Raw genomic sequence first — 14,123 nt, 5'->3', positions numbered from 1 at the left:
AAAATGAAAGCATCACAAGTGGATCCACCTTGTTGCGATCCAACGGCCCTTGAGCGCTAGACCAGAGACAGTCCCGGCCTGTTCAACGTCAGTGGACCACCGCCCAGCCGACCCCCGGCCAAGTGGCGCCCGCTGGCATCAAGTCTTGGGAGGATTCTGTTGGCCCGTTGGCCAGCGGAAGGGCGATCTGGCACTTTCTGTGGGTTTGTGGTGGAGTCAGGAAAAGCTGAGGGTTGCAACCTGGCCTCTGCTTGACGCTTGTATATTCGTCGTCACTACAGTGTTGGCAAGTGGTATGTAGATGAGTACATGATGGTGGGTTGAGTCATCATCATCTTGACTGAAGAGTGTAGATCTCGTCCAGAAATACCAAGTCAAATATCTATCTATCCACGAGAGGTATTGTATGGAAGAAAGGAGAAAGCAGAAACATGAGACGAGGCTAAGATTCCAGCGGCTGATGGCGCCTCATCTGGCTGGTCTTCTCCCTGCAGCCACAAACTGCACAAACCGCATCCAGAGGCTGAGAGATGCACATGCCATCTCCATAGGAAGTCAAATAATGAGACATACGAAGGCCTTCCAAGGAGTATGGGGGATCAGCATTATTACCTTTTACCAATGAAGGCTGACACTTCACCGTAGACTATCTCGACTAGGTCGCATAATTGTTTTAATTATTTCTTTTCTTTACTCTTTTTCATTTTATTTTTTAAGCACAATCCCTGCTATATAATACTGAGCTGTAATTGCCGCATTTTCCCAGCTCATTAATGGCAATCATACAGGCACTAATTTAATAATAATAAGAAAAAGAAAATAATATATTATGATCAATGGGAAAAGTGTGTACGCAACGCATGTTATGGTGCTTGGAGGACAAAAAAACCAATTTCCGGCCCTGTCCACCGGTCCAACTCAAAAACGCATACCAGGTGGAGCGGCTGCAGCTCCATCCCATGTCTCTAAACTGCCCACTATCCAATAGTCGGAGGCTGTGTATGGGTATAAATTCTCACCTGACATAGATTTCCTGATGGAATAGAGAGGTATTCAAAAAGACAAACGAAAAAGGTCAAAATTGCCCAGGCCAGGATCTATCTAGAAGGATGGGAACAGCGCCGCTCTGGCACTAACAGTGGTAGACCGTTTGATGCAGTGATCAACAATGTCACAAGTATCGACAATCAGACCAATCGGCAACCTCAGTTGCATCGATGTGATAAAAAGGGAAAAAACTGCTAAAGTTATCACTACACAAGCTTCAAGGTTTTACTGTCGTCCTCACCGTCATCTTGTTTGTTTCTTTGATCCTTCACCGTCGCTCTTCCGGACTCAAAGATAAATTTTGCATCAACCCCACTGCTACATTCCTACCCACCCCTGGAATGTCACTAGCAAGCTGAAGGGTTCTTCTAAACTTTTGTGTAACTGCTTGGCAATATATATTCTCAGCTCCATACTCCGTAGATTCATACATTAGGCAGACCGCACGAGCGCCACACTATCGATGCTGTGCTTCTTTGGAAACGATAATCCGTATCTCGACTGACACAACTTGACGAGACTGTAAGACTCTTCGTTGGGAAGCATATTGATCGTACTCCGTAATGGGACACTCCTCCATCACTGAAGTGAGATGGGTAGACAGGGATTCATGCATCTCGATGCACAGTCATTGTCTCCGCAGCGATCGTCGAGACGTATAATGTCCCTCTTGTGGATAGAGGGAGATCAAGGACAGCATTCTAGTCGGTGTATGGTTTTGTGACGACAGAAAACTATCGTCAGTTCGGTCTTGCCAAAAACAAGCCTGGGGGTTCAGTATCTACCATGTCGAGGATTTATGACGGGAAGAACAGATTGAAACAAAACACATAATAGATTGCAATTCATGACCTAACGAAAGACTACGTGCCAGGTACGAACCCGGTTCTACGGCAGCGATGTCGACCCAAAAGATGGACCACTGTACCCACGGAGAGAAGCAAGCTCCCCTCCAAGGATACCGCGGTGAGTAGAGGGTCAAGTGTTGATCTTCTTTGCGTAAAATAAGCCTATACCACGTTGCGTGAGTTCAATCCAGGCCCGAAGGCGGGAAAGAACGGTAAGAGCCAGAGTGTTGCAAAGGTCATCTGAAGGGACGCTACTTCGTGATCCAGCTCGCATTTGGGAAAGCAAGCAAACCACGAGAAGCATAGAAGAGAAATGGAGAGAAGGGACGGACTGCCTAGCAAAAAAGCGTAGGATTTCTCAGACGAACACAATTGGGAATCTTAAGTCATAACTCGTAAGAAAAATTTTGTCCAGGGGAATGATCATATTCTCTGTAACTAGCATGTCGTTACAAACCGAATTGACGACCGCCGCACTTTTAGATCATTTATTCCTCAGGAACTAATTAATACGTTAGTTTCACATCGGCTAAAAGTGTACTCAACAGGACTTACCGTCGATCTCGCCAGCCTTGATGTCGTCAGAGACATCCTTGGGGCTGCGGCCATCGACCTGGCAACCGACGGAGAAAGCGGTACCGAGGATCTCAAGGACGGTACCCTTAAGCTCCTTGGCGAGAGAGCGGTGACGCATCGTGCGAGCAATCTCAACAATCTCGTCGAAGGCGATGGACTTGTTGTGCTTGATGTTCTTCTCCTTCTTGCGGTCACGAGGAGGCTCCTTGAGGGCCTTGATGACCAGAGAGGAAGCGGAAGGCACGACAGAGACCGTAGCCTGACGGTTCTGGATGGTGAGCTTGACAGTCACACGGAGACCCTTCTATAAAGTCGCAAAAATCCTCATATTAGCGATCCGGTTACTCTTCAACTTTCGATTCCTTTTGAATTCTTACCCAGTCACCAGTGTTCTTGGCAATATCTTCACCGATCTTCTTGGGGGACAGACCGAGAGGACCAATCTTGGGAGCCAGAGCGGACTGGGCTCCGACCTCACCACCAGTCACTCTCAGGTGACTATATAATTGTTAGCTGTCTCTGCAGAATTTCGCGGCGCGAAGACAAGATGAACTTACATGACCTTCACCTCATTGGGATCGAACTTGGGAGCTGCCCAATGGGTGCTATGTTAGTCGCCATTTTTGTTATAGCCAAGGAGATGATACTTACGCATGGCGAGTGCGAAAGGTCGTCAATCGTCCTTGGAGTGTTGGTCGGGGTGGATGGTTCGAAGAAGCAAAATAGAAGTTCTCAAAATTTCCTTAAGAAGTTGAGGACATTTTAGCTTGGCCCGCACCTGCGGCTAAGCGAAATCTCGAACGGGGAAAGCTCCTAGGGCTAAACCCACCATAGTCACATGACGTCTACCGTACTTTAAGATGTTCATACATCGAGGATCTTTCCAAACGCTATATGTAGATATCCTTGTCGATACCATCTATTGTCATTTGGAATGATCACCATCGACTTACGCACTTGCTACATTGTGGGTAAAGAGCAGGAAATAAAAACCAAGACAAAATCACCGCTAAAGATACAAGCGACCCGAGGACCGACGTCAAACCGCCCTTTTTCTCTCGCTATGGCCATCACCTCGTCATGTCTAGCTAGTTCCGGAAACCGCAAGTCTAGATTGGTGGGTTAGCGTCATTCATGACATTTGTCAAACATGTTAGGATAGCTTACTTCATCAAATGATCCATGAACGTCTGCAATGAGACATCATCGGTGAAGATGGTCTGCGACGACACGCCTCCACCGTAGCCTCCTGTCGTATGTGTAGTAGAGGGGTTCAATTTGGACAAGAGGAAACGCGCTTGAGATCCGCCGGCGTCACAGACGATGAAACGAGGCAGTGGGAAACGGTCAGCGATCAATTCCTATTAATGAAGTTAGCTTGTGCCTCGTATTATAACTGCAGTGGATGGACCAACCCTAGCGTCCTCCTTAGGCTGCTCCAAGAGAGCCTTCAGGTTTTCATAACCTTCCTGATCCTGGTAGCCTGCTTTCCTCCATTCCGCAATGGTCTCTCCGTGGAAAATTAGGATATGGAAGAAAGTGTCGAGCAGTAGGATATGAGTGGGCTGGATAGAAGCTGAGTCGAGAAGAACAGGCTGGCTTCCCTCATGTTCCAGCGAATATGAATCCAGGGTGGGCTGAATCATTACAAGGGCGTCGCCAACATCCTCATGGTTGAGGACGTGTCTGTAGAAAGCTGTCTCGTCAGGCGAGTTGTTGAACACCTGCAAGAACTGGCTGCGACGGAGGTGGAACATGAATTGCGGATAAAGCGTGAAGTTCTTTTCCAGGCGGAATGAGGTTGGGTCGTCCTTCCGGTAGTCCGCGAAGCGAGAGCAGAGTCTGATGAGCATGCGATCAACCCATCTGATGACGTCCGGTCCGTCGTCCACATCTGCCTTGTAGACAGCAATACGTGCCATCAGGACGGCAGCAGCTTCCTGATCAAAGGACTGTGCGAGGGTCGGATCACCGGTTGGGCCACTTAAGGGGCGTGCAACAGTTGTGACTCGGAGATGATAATGACCAGAAGCGTGCTGGTAGTAGGTCAAAAATTGCATCATACCCCGCTGAGGGCCTGGTTGCACGGCTGCAGGGCCGCCCTGGTTGGCAATCTCGAAGTACACGCCGTAACTTGAGGATGGATCAATGCCGCACATTTTCCAGGCACAAGTGTTGCCAATTCCACACTCTGTTTCTCCGACTGAACTTGACTTTTTGTTCAGTGAAACTGCATGACCGATAAGTCCAGTGACCTTGAGCTCCTTGGTAGTCAGTACTTCAAGGGAGGCGTTGAAGCCCATCAGGAGGTTATCGTTGGCGTCCTTATCAAAGACCCGAACAAAGGACTGCTTGAACTGTGATGACGTGAAGCTGTCTGTAAGGAGCATATGACCTCCAGTGAAATTGGCCAGGTTCTTCATTTCCAGAAGACCGACTTGATCCAGGCAACCGGCAAAAACATCGACAACATGTCCGTTGTTGGCCGCGCGCTTGGCCAAGGCGTCGTAGAACTAAATTGATCAGCATGAGAGCAGCCCGTATGAATAGACAAAATGACGCCTACCTTGACAGCCTTCTTGTAGTACTTGATGTTATCCCGGTCAATGTCGTGGTGGGAACGCATTGGCTCCTTCAGCTCAGGTCCAACGACGTGACCAGGGCCTTCCGTAGCGGGACCGCTGGTGAAAACCATGATGCGCCCACCAGCGTTCTGGAAGGATGTCTCGAGCAGGCCAACAGCAACACTCAGAGCCACACCAGTGCATCTGAGGGGTCGCTTGTCATTCGCAACGGGCCAAGGATCGCGCTGCAGCTGTTCGAGTACATTGGTGATCTGGAACTCGGCTTGCTGAACGGGTAGCAGGAAACGCGCAGCGGGACCAACAGGCGGGCGAGCTGGTTGCTGAGGCATGTTTGGACGAGGACCAGCGGCGAGGAGACCGAGCATCTCCTGGACCTGCTTCGCCGCATACTCCTTGCTGCCTCTGAAAACGTACGACTTCGCACATTCGGTATATCCAAGCTCGTGAACTTGGGCCTATACTCTTGATGTTAATAGGTCATCCGAAACCAAACAAAGGTATTCGGTTCGTACCATTGTGCCATAAGTGATCAATCCGACCAGAGCATTCGGCGGCAACAAAGACAAGCTCAGAATCAGAGTATCCTTCAACGCCTTCAGACTGTCTTCCTCTTGACAAGTATCGACGACGTAGACAAAGATAGGGGGTGCGGGAGCGGGGCGCGCCAATTGGTATTCGATCGTCGTGCTCTGAGGGTGCAGTTCCGGGGGTATCGCGTTCTCAGTGATGTCCTTATAGTGAGGGGGAAGGGGATTGCGCATGAGACAGAAAGGGCAAATCCAGATCCGGGCCCGAACATCGACGTTGCTGTCCTTCGTCAGTCACGCGCTGCAAGCTCAGAGCCGACAGGGGCGTAGGTCATACGCGTAGGGGTTCAGGACAGCCCGACAGGGTGCTTTGCAAGTCACCGGCTCATATTGTAGTAATGGCGAATCGGGCTTCTCCTTCAGGGGAGTGTAAACAGCGGCAATAGGGACAACAAGTCGGGACGCTTCCTGTATGCGAATGTGAATCAGTACGGAGGCGCACGGAGGCGATACGATCTCAGTAAACCAACCATGCGAGTGCTTGGAAATGTGTTCCAGCTGAGCCTGATGCCATCACGGTCTTCGACATCGCTCCATTGATCCTTCAACGCTTCGTAGTCCATCGTGCGGTGATGGGGGGGTGGATAGGAGGGGGTTGTTTATCGAGTGAGCCCAAAACTGCGGACCAAACAAGACACTCTAAAATCACTTGGACTATATAGTGAGAACAAATTTCAGTAGCATAATCTTCTCTTCAAGTGACAGACGCCAACAGCTTTTGTCCGGGAGCTAGATGTGGATCTGGGGGTATGTTGTGTGAAGCTGGTACTGTTGGCATGAGGCCAGGTTGCAGCATCTCTGGTTGCTGCCGACAGCCGTAGCGTGCACTAGCGCGCCGCCTTCACTGCTTTAAATACTCCCAGACTGCCCGCTTCCCGCAAGCTTTTTTTCTTTTTCTTCTTCTCATTAACAACCGCCGATAACATACATTAACAGCTTCTGTCTCTTGTCATGATGAAGCTGTTTTCGCGTCGCGCGTAAGACTGACCTGACCCGACGCTGGGCACCTAGCTTTGAAAGGTCGTTCCGATCCTTTGCGATAATCTGGGAATCAGCTGTGGTTACAAATGACTTCGTACAATTTGCTCCTTTATGAGACCTAAGATATATACAGTATTAATGCGGAAATTCCTGCACAGAGTACTTTGATTGATGCTTGGCATTCTCAACAAATAATCCCGATGTTGCGTCCTGCAATTCCCATGACCAAAACGCCCAGTGAGAAAAAGAACCTGGCCACAAAGATAGAAAAGCATAGCTTCGTCAAACCGTATCCGCACCTCATGCATCCTTGGGAGGCTTCCCCATTTGTTTGAGGAGATAGCTGCGCTTGAAGTAGGTGTTCGGATGGACTATGGTGTCCAAATCTGTCTGACTCCAAGTACCGTCTTCCTTGACTCGCTTGATATCCGCTTTGTGCGCCCATTCAAAGACCCTGTTGCAAGCAATATGATAGCGCGTCTTCTCAACATCCTCACGCACGCCTCGTAGAACGTCCTTGTCATGGACGCCTGTGGACTGAAGCAGTCCGATGAGATTATCGACAGAGAAGTGACGGTAGGGGCACCCATGAGTCTGGCCAACTCCGGGGTTGGAGTCGTTGAGGATCTTCTGGCAAGAGTAAGGAGGGTATCCCCGACCTCTTCGATTCACATCACCACCGACGTCACCATAGGCGTGGCGGATATTGTATTTATACCGAGAATTAAACTCGTCGTCTGTAAAGCCTTTGAAGGACTGTCGCCAGAAAATAATACACTCTTCAAGAGATAGACCGATTCCTTTCAGGAAGAGCGTATATTGAAGTCGACCGAAGTGCTTCAAGTGGTTGTTCTTACGCAGCGTCATGTGTAGACTCCGCATGCAGAGAGGGAAGTGCTGTGAAAGGCGATCGACGTTACTGGCAGTAATGGGTGCGCCTTCAACAAACCCTTCACCTTCCGAGTATACTGATTCTGCGCTACCGAAGTTCTTCGACAGGTGATTCAGGATCGGCGTAAGACGATCGTCCTCATCCAATCGTGGGAGAGCCCGGCTCGTGAGCTTGTAGTAGTTAGCCAACTCATACCCATTCACAGTGCAGCGTGAAGGAGACACATACGTCGAGGGCGCGTTCCAATCGTGCCGTGAATTCGGCTATGATCATACTCAATTGTTCTCTGCCAGGCACATATGCTTTCCCTTTGAACAGAAGCACCGCTCTCCTTTCCACAAGCTCTGGTACTCGCTCCCAGTCCACTTTGTACCAAGTCTCCTCATCGACACGCCGCAGACCGGGTGTCGCGCTCACTAATTTCTCAGCAACCTCGCGCCTCTCCTCATCACTCACAGGTTCCCAATCCAGATTTAAGGACTCAATGAAAGCACGTTTCTCCCGCGAGTCATCTTGTTGAAACCGAAATCTGAACAGCATTGTCTCTGCCCGCACGAAGCGTCGGCGGAGGTCCTCGGTTGCTGAAAACGCCAGGCGAAGGATGAAGTGGGAATAGTGATCTTTCTGGCGTTCATTCTTTAGTCGCTGATCTGATGCACCGGAGGAAGAGGATGTATTGGAGGAAAGTGGGAGATATTTCTGCAAGACAGGAGTGATATGCGCCGCAGTCTCCGCAGCCGACTTATTTCGATAGGAACAGGCTTCGATTTCGGCCAATACTGGACAGAACTATGAGCGAATGAACGCATCATCATTAACAGAAATCGCCATTCATACCCTTGAGTCTATCGATAGCCCATTGTTCAAACTGCTCAAGTGTGATCTCCGCAGTTGGGGGAATATCATAGAAATTCAGACGGTGCGGGTAGTCTTGCTGCTTGTAAACTGGCGATGCGAACTGCTTTTTCTTGTGGTCCAAGGTCGCTCTTCTCTTTGAATCAATTTTCTGAAAATCTTGCCGAATCATTTTGAATTGCAGTCCACAATGACATCCGATCTATCTGTGCGCGAATATTCCGTTCAAATGGTAGTCTTGTAGAGATACTGTCGAGACTCCCATATCGTCCACTTTCACGAACCTCACGCGAGACGCGCCGGACACGCGTCGATCCACTTACATCACGTGACTATCTCAAATTTTGCAGCCTCAGGCCTCAATTTTGACAGCCGAGGAACGCTTGGAGCATCCGTCCAAAAAGTCCCGTAGAGTCAAATTACGGGGTTTGCCCATGTGGACTCGGCTGGTGGAGTCATTACCACTGGAAGGGTTGCTCATGCATGCGATTGGACTTGGAAGTACCAATAATGCATGCATGTGAAAGAGAGTATACTGCGGAGTACAACATCGCATGTCATCGGTCCATCGCGACTATACGCCCTCTGATATAGCTGTATCCTCCAATGTCCGGGCGTATAAGTAACATTCTGCTGCCACCAAAGACTCATCGGACTCTTCTCCGGTCTCCGCTCACCGATTTCCTAATCAAGAAGACGGAGCTAACCCCCACAGAATTCGTCCCAAGCGCTGCGATCGAGTGCCGGAGATAATTTCAAAGACTTCCGCCGATCCGGTGTTTTGATCAATAGGTCATATATGATTCCTGACAGTTACGGCCTCCTCTGTCAACCCCCGGCTCAAGCACCTTACACTTGAAATAACCTATTCGACTATGTACATCGCATGATACCTGAAGTCTCAACCTCCCTTTGTCATCAATTGATTATATCCAGCAACATTGCGACTAAGGACCAAAAACTCTGAGAAGTCGTCGGAACGTTGGGCGGCTCATAATTCCCCTTTCGAAGAGCGTTTCAGACCAGCACACGGGCGAAGGAAGGGAATGAACTCAATCACTCGGCAGCTTAAAAAGGCTGCGCGTATCATCCTCGTTGGTGCGCCTGGCGTAGGAAAGGGAACTCAGACAGAAAGGCTCCTCGCACGATATCCAGAGCTATCCTCAATCAGCTCAGGGGACCTGCTACGCGAAAATGTGCGGAAGAAGACCCCGTTAGGTAAATCAAATCATCTTATTGAGTCCTACAGGCGCATGTCTCTAACCGCGTTGGCCGCTCGAAGGTCTCAAAGCAGAGGCCGCTATGCAGGCTGGCAACCTCGTTCCCGATTCCATGATCCTCGAGCTCATCTCCTCCGAATTCAAGTCCAAGGGCTGGCTCCCAGCAACAGCGCCTCTTGCAACGGCTACATCACATCACACATCTCGTCCGACCCCCTCGTTATCCCCGTCCGCCTCATTCATCCTTGATGGGTTCCCACGAACCGCCGCTCAAGCCTCGAGCTTGGACACCATTGTCCCCGTAAATTTCGTTGTTCACCTTGTCACACCACCATCCGTTATTCTCTCGCGAATCGCTTCGCGCTGGGTCCACGAACCGTCCGGGAGAGTGTACAATACCGATTTCCACGTCCCCAAAGTCCCTGGCAAGGACGATGTGACAGGGGAGCCTCTGACGCAAAGGCAGGACGACTCAATCGATACATGGAAGCAGCGATTGCACAAGTTTGAAGAAACCAGCAAGGCTCTGCTGGAATACTATGAGCGGAAGGGCTGCCTGTGGCGTGTGGAGGGCAACTCTAGCGATGAGATTAGCCCAAAGCTCTTTGCAGAGATTGAGCGCAAGTTTTGTTGAAACTTGCCGGTTGGGCATATTGCTGTTGATTCTTAAGCGGTATCATGTGCTATTGGTTGGTAAGACACGGGCTAGACGTACAATCACTGTTTTCGTTATGAATTGGGTTATCACTTCTGCATGACTCCATATGTTTTGAACTTCATGATCAGGACTCCATGGCCTCCATCGGCTCTACTGAGCTCTTACTCAGTTGTCAGGGTTGTTTTCATTCTCGAAGGATGTTTGATTCGATGCAAACACCGGTTGCATCTACGCGACACAATATATAGTCTCCTAATTTATCAAAGCCCATCATGAAAGATATGAACACAAGGCTTTCCAAGACATCAACATCATACATGGAAGGCAAAGAATATCAACCGTAACGTCGTGACATCTGGCTATGGACACCATAATCCACCCTGGATTCAAATCCCGGTCATTACCTCATTTCTTAGTTTCAGCCCGGGGTTGCACAGCGTCCTCCAGTCCCATACGGGTCTTGTATTCTCTGGGACTCTCCCACTCTGTCCTATTGCGACGATAGTCCTTCCACAGCCCAACACCCCTCAGCTTCGCCCACCACTCTGCCTTCTTATACCTGCGCTCCATGGCTTCACCGCCAAACTCCGCGCCCCATTTCGCTTCGTATACAGTCGCGAGTCCCCGTTTCAGCATCTCGTACGACACGTCCCGACGACGAAGGGGTGGAAAGTCGAGAAACCGGCGCACGTACACACTGGCGACTGCACGCTGATACTGGTCCGGACGATGGATGTAGGCGCGGACTCGACGGTTGAGAAGATATGAGGTAAGCCATTGGTGTGCTTCGCGGGCGAACGGCTGTTCGGGACGGCCGAAATGTGCGAGCTCGGGGGCGTCGATCCCAGCTAGGCGAATGTGGACCTGAATTTCAGTATGAGACATAGTTCTCAACTCTCCTTGACCACAGACGACAACAGGTATAAAACCGAGGCCAAACGCACCGTTTTATCCCTTAGTTCCTTCTTTGAGGTCGGAACCTTCTTCCACGGCAGCCATCCCCACCCCGCAAGTCTTCCGCCAGGTGTATGATATATTCGAAAGTTATCCCCATCGCCAACACTCGTGACCTGGCCCAGCAGACTTCTGCGGCGAAAATACGACGGCGTGATGCTCACTGCGTCGGGGAACCGGCGCAGATAGCGGCGATGGATGTAGAATGCGCCCAGGAAACCGCTCGTCAGAATCAGGGTCGGGATGATCGTTCTCACTTCTGTAAAGGCAGCCCAGTCTATCGCTGTTACCGACGACTCCCAGTCCTTGCTTTTTGAGGTTTTGGGCGAGCTCGCTGTGGCTTGTCTTTCATCGTGCTCGGATGCGTGTTTCGCGGTTTGTTGCTGGGCTTGCGAGTCGGAAGCCCATGGCGGCCATCGCATGACGGCTCATAACCTCGCTCCTGCTTTTTTGGAGGTTTTGAGACTGCGCAGGATTGGCCAGATAGGACTGGCAATCCGAAGCTCGATGGCAATGGCAGAAGCGCAGTTGGTAATTAGTGTTGTTTATGGGGAAGGGTTGGGCGGTCAGACCCGAAATATATGTCCCGTTGCCTAAGGGAATATATTTTGTGGGAAGAGGACAGAGCTGGATTGACCACAGCACTTTATTTCGAACAATATCAAAATCATATCCTACCTTTAAAAAAATTTTAATGTCTGTTGCTGGTAGCACGCAATATTAACTGATTTATCTGTGGTATTTGTCTGTATATCCTATCGATATCTGACTTTATCGCGAGAGATTCCCTGACACATTTTGGCCTCTATGTAATCATCAGATTTGGATATACACCTGGTATAGTTCATGCTCTATATATTATGGCTGCCTCTTATAATATACAAGAGGATCCAAAAACCTTTTTGAGGAAAGCCCGCGAAATATACAACCCAAGCGCCTGGAAGAAGAAACAGAAAAAGAAGGTGGACGGGAAATCGTCGTCGCTGAAATCAAAGAAAATTAAACGCGACTGAGTCAGAAATTCTATTTGAGAGTCGCAGGAAGACTCGTCTTGGCCTTCGATGCAGCGGCGTCAACGGCCTTTCGAAGCTTCTCTTGCCTGATCTTGCGTAGGTATGCGAAGAGAAGAATGAACATAAGTTCCATTCTCTCCTTGGTCATCATCAGGAGACCTTGTACCAAAAGGCCCTTGGTAATTTGTGGTCCAATGCCCTTGAACAAGGAAAGAGCTCCTTCTTTCTCAATGATATAACGCATGACTTCGCCAAAGGTCTTGAAGGGCTTCCCTTCGCGACCAGGTGGGGGTCTAGACTGAAGACCAACCTTCGCAACGATCAGTGGCTGAGTTGCAATGGTGGCAAGAGACTTTGAAAGTGCACCAAGAACTGCAATAACAGTTAGACTCGAAAGGGCAACCACAGTCGAATGATTTCTGCAACTTACGGAAAGCTTCCCAAGGTTTGAGACTGTTCTTCCCTGGGAAAATTATGTCCTTCAGGCGCTGATAAGCCCCGTATGTGATCGCCGGGTTGACGACGAGAATCAGACTGGCCTTGAGGCCTCTCCACAGACCAGTCCAGCCATCCTCGCTGTTGACAACCTCCTTACCCGTCTCGATCAGGCCTTTCTTCTCCCCCCTTGGTTGTGTTTGTTGCCTTGTTGTGATGACTGCGACCGGAATAGTAAATATCTGAGCGACAGCACCCGCGACGGCACCCAGACTCAGCTCGACAGCGGTGCCAGGGGGCTTCTGCACCCGATCAGATGCCATATAGAGGGAGCGAACGACGCTGTACCAGTAGAAGTAGGCGAAATTGGTGGATGCAACACCGATCAAGGACCCAACCATTCCAGAATATAGACCCTCAATTCCCTCGCTCTCCAGAATCTTGTTGATGGCATCCAAAGTCGATTCATAGTGTATCACTCCATCCGATCCGTCCGTCTTATCGCTCTTCACCTGCACCTGCAGTCTCGTCTTGACTCTGTTTACCAAATCATTTTTCTGTTAGCTTGGTAACCTTCAGATTCTGGAACTATAAGAGAAACGTCGTACATATCTAGAGGATATACGATCGCATTCGCGAGAACAGCGCCAGTTGCACCTGCAACAGCACTTCCCCAGGGGGAAAGACGCATTGCTTTGGATTGGCCTGTCATTGTCCGCGACGAGCTAGATGGTACCCCAGTATGTGATTCTTCAAGACAGGTTAAGGGAAGGAGAGAAACAATATCAAAAGACTAGGTCTATTCAATCCGGTATTCAGTCAAAGGCTGGGCGAAGTAATAATTGGCAAAGAGAGAGAGTATTCTGGGTGGAGTGGGAAGGCGACAATTACTTGCAACACCGTTTGTCCTTCAGTATGCAGACCGAATCAAACACACTGGACGCAATCAGTCCAAGTGTAAAAAAGAAAATGCAACAAGACTATTGCAGAGAAGAAACAAATAGGTATCAACTACTCCATACTGACAGTACAGTAGTAGTATGGAAGTGCCCAGCACCTCGGTGGACTGCGCATGACGAAAAAGAGCCGAGGTATCTCTGTTGCATTGCAGTGTCCAGCGTGAGTGTCCGGTATCCGCTGTGGACTGTCTCTGCCGCCTTCACCGCCCGCCGCATTCCCGTTCCTCCCCGCCGAACCATACGCTATCTGTCCACCCTCTGGAGTGGTACTCCGTATTATTGACCTGGTGGGCTGGTACACAGCTTCATGGTGACATCCTCCGGTACTTCAACACCATCATTACTATCGACGTCATACATTCAATTGAAGGAGCAAATTAGCATTCAAACATTAGTTGGCAAGACGCAGTTTTCGTCCTCCCGGGGATCGACAAAGTCATCGCATTCTACTATTCTGATTCCACCTGTTATCAAATAACTAACCGGAACCCGCCATACAACACATCGCGGGAC

At 49.7% G+C, this 14,123-nt stretch overlaps 6 protein-coding genes across 6 annotated transcripts; 1 reads left to right on the top strand and 5 right to left on the bottom strand.

Annotated features, from left to right (window-relative positions):
- Positions 1-2,383: 2,383 nt before the first annotated feature.
- Aud_010663 (60S ribosomal protein uL11) lies at positions 2,384-3,126 on the bottom strand (the record flags this gene model as incomplete). Its single annotated transcript, XM_043295499.1, has 5 exons — positions 2,384-2,397; positions 2,451-2,775; positions 2,849-2,969; positions 3,029-3,062; positions 3,123-3,126. 5 exons carry the CDS (start codon positions 3,124-3,126, stop codon positions 2,384-2,386), a joined length of 498 nt encoding a protein of 165 aa, XP_043151434.1.
- Positions 3,127-3,555: 429 nt separating this feature from the next.
- sec23 (GTPase-activating protein SEC23) lies at positions 3,556-6,206 on the bottom strand (the record flags this gene model as incomplete). The annotated part of the gene is made up of 7 exons (XM_043295498.1): positions 3,556-3,580; positions 3,639-3,832; positions 3,887-4,984; positions 5,038-5,511; positions 5,569-5,863; positions 5,921-6,051; positions 6,114-6,206. The coding sequence occupies 7 exons, from the start codon at positions 6,204-6,206 to the stop codon at positions 3,556-3,558; spliced, it is 2,310 nt and encodes a 769-aa protein (XP_043151433.1).
- Positions 6,207-6,924: 718 nt separating this feature from the next.
- Aud_010661 (DNA primase subunit PRI2) lies at positions 6,925-8,543 on the bottom strand (the record flags this gene model as incomplete). The annotated part of the gene is made up of 3 exons (XM_043295497.1): positions 6,925-7,686; positions 7,745-8,295; positions 8,354-8,543. The coding sequence occupies 3 exons, from the start codon at positions 8,541-8,543 to the stop codon at positions 6,925-6,927; spliced, it is 1,503 nt and encodes a 500-aa protein (XP_043151432.1).
- Positions 8,544-9,417: 874 nt separating this feature from the next.
- Positions 9,418-10,225, top strand: Aud_010660 (adenylate kinase ADK2; the record flags this gene model as incomplete). The annotated part of the gene is made up of 2 exons (XM_043295496.1): positions 9,418-9,589; positions 9,654-10,225. The coding sequence occupies 2 exons, from the start codon at positions 9,418-9,420 to the stop codon at positions 10,223-10,225; spliced, it is 744 nt and encodes a 247-aa protein (XP_043151431.1).
- A 429-nt stretch (positions 10,226-10,654) lies between these two features.
- Aud_010659 (thermonuclease family protein) lies at positions 10,655-11,625 on the bottom strand (the record flags this gene model as incomplete). The annotated part of the gene is made up of 2 exons (XM_043295495.1): positions 10,655-11,113; positions 11,194-11,625. The coding sequence occupies 2 exons, from the start codon at positions 11,623-11,625 to the stop codon at positions 10,655-10,657; spliced, it is 891 nt and encodes a 296-aa protein (XP_043151430.1).
- Positions 11,626-12,226: 601 nt separating this feature from the next.
- Positions 12,227-13,363, bottom strand: Aud_010658 (putative peroxisomal carrier protein; the record flags this gene model as incomplete). The annotated part of the gene is made up of 3 exons (XM_043295494.1): positions 12,227-12,588; positions 12,647-13,188; positions 13,260-13,363. 3 exons carry the CDS (start codon positions 13,361-13,363, stop codon positions 12,227-12,229), a joined length of 1,008 nt encoding a protein of 335 aa, XP_043151429.1.
- Between the last annotated feature and the right edge of the window lie 760 nt (positions 13,364-14,123).

The sequence above is a fragment of the Aspergillus udagawae genome (genome assembly GCF_001078395.1).
Source record: "Aspergillus udagawae IFM 46973 DNA, scaffold_9, whole genome shotgun sequence".
NCBI lineage: Eukaryota > Fungi > Ascomycota > Eurotiomycetes > Eurotiales > Aspergillaceae > Aspergillus > Aspergillus udagawae.
This window is presented reverse-complemented; position numbering and strand designations above follow the sequence as displayed.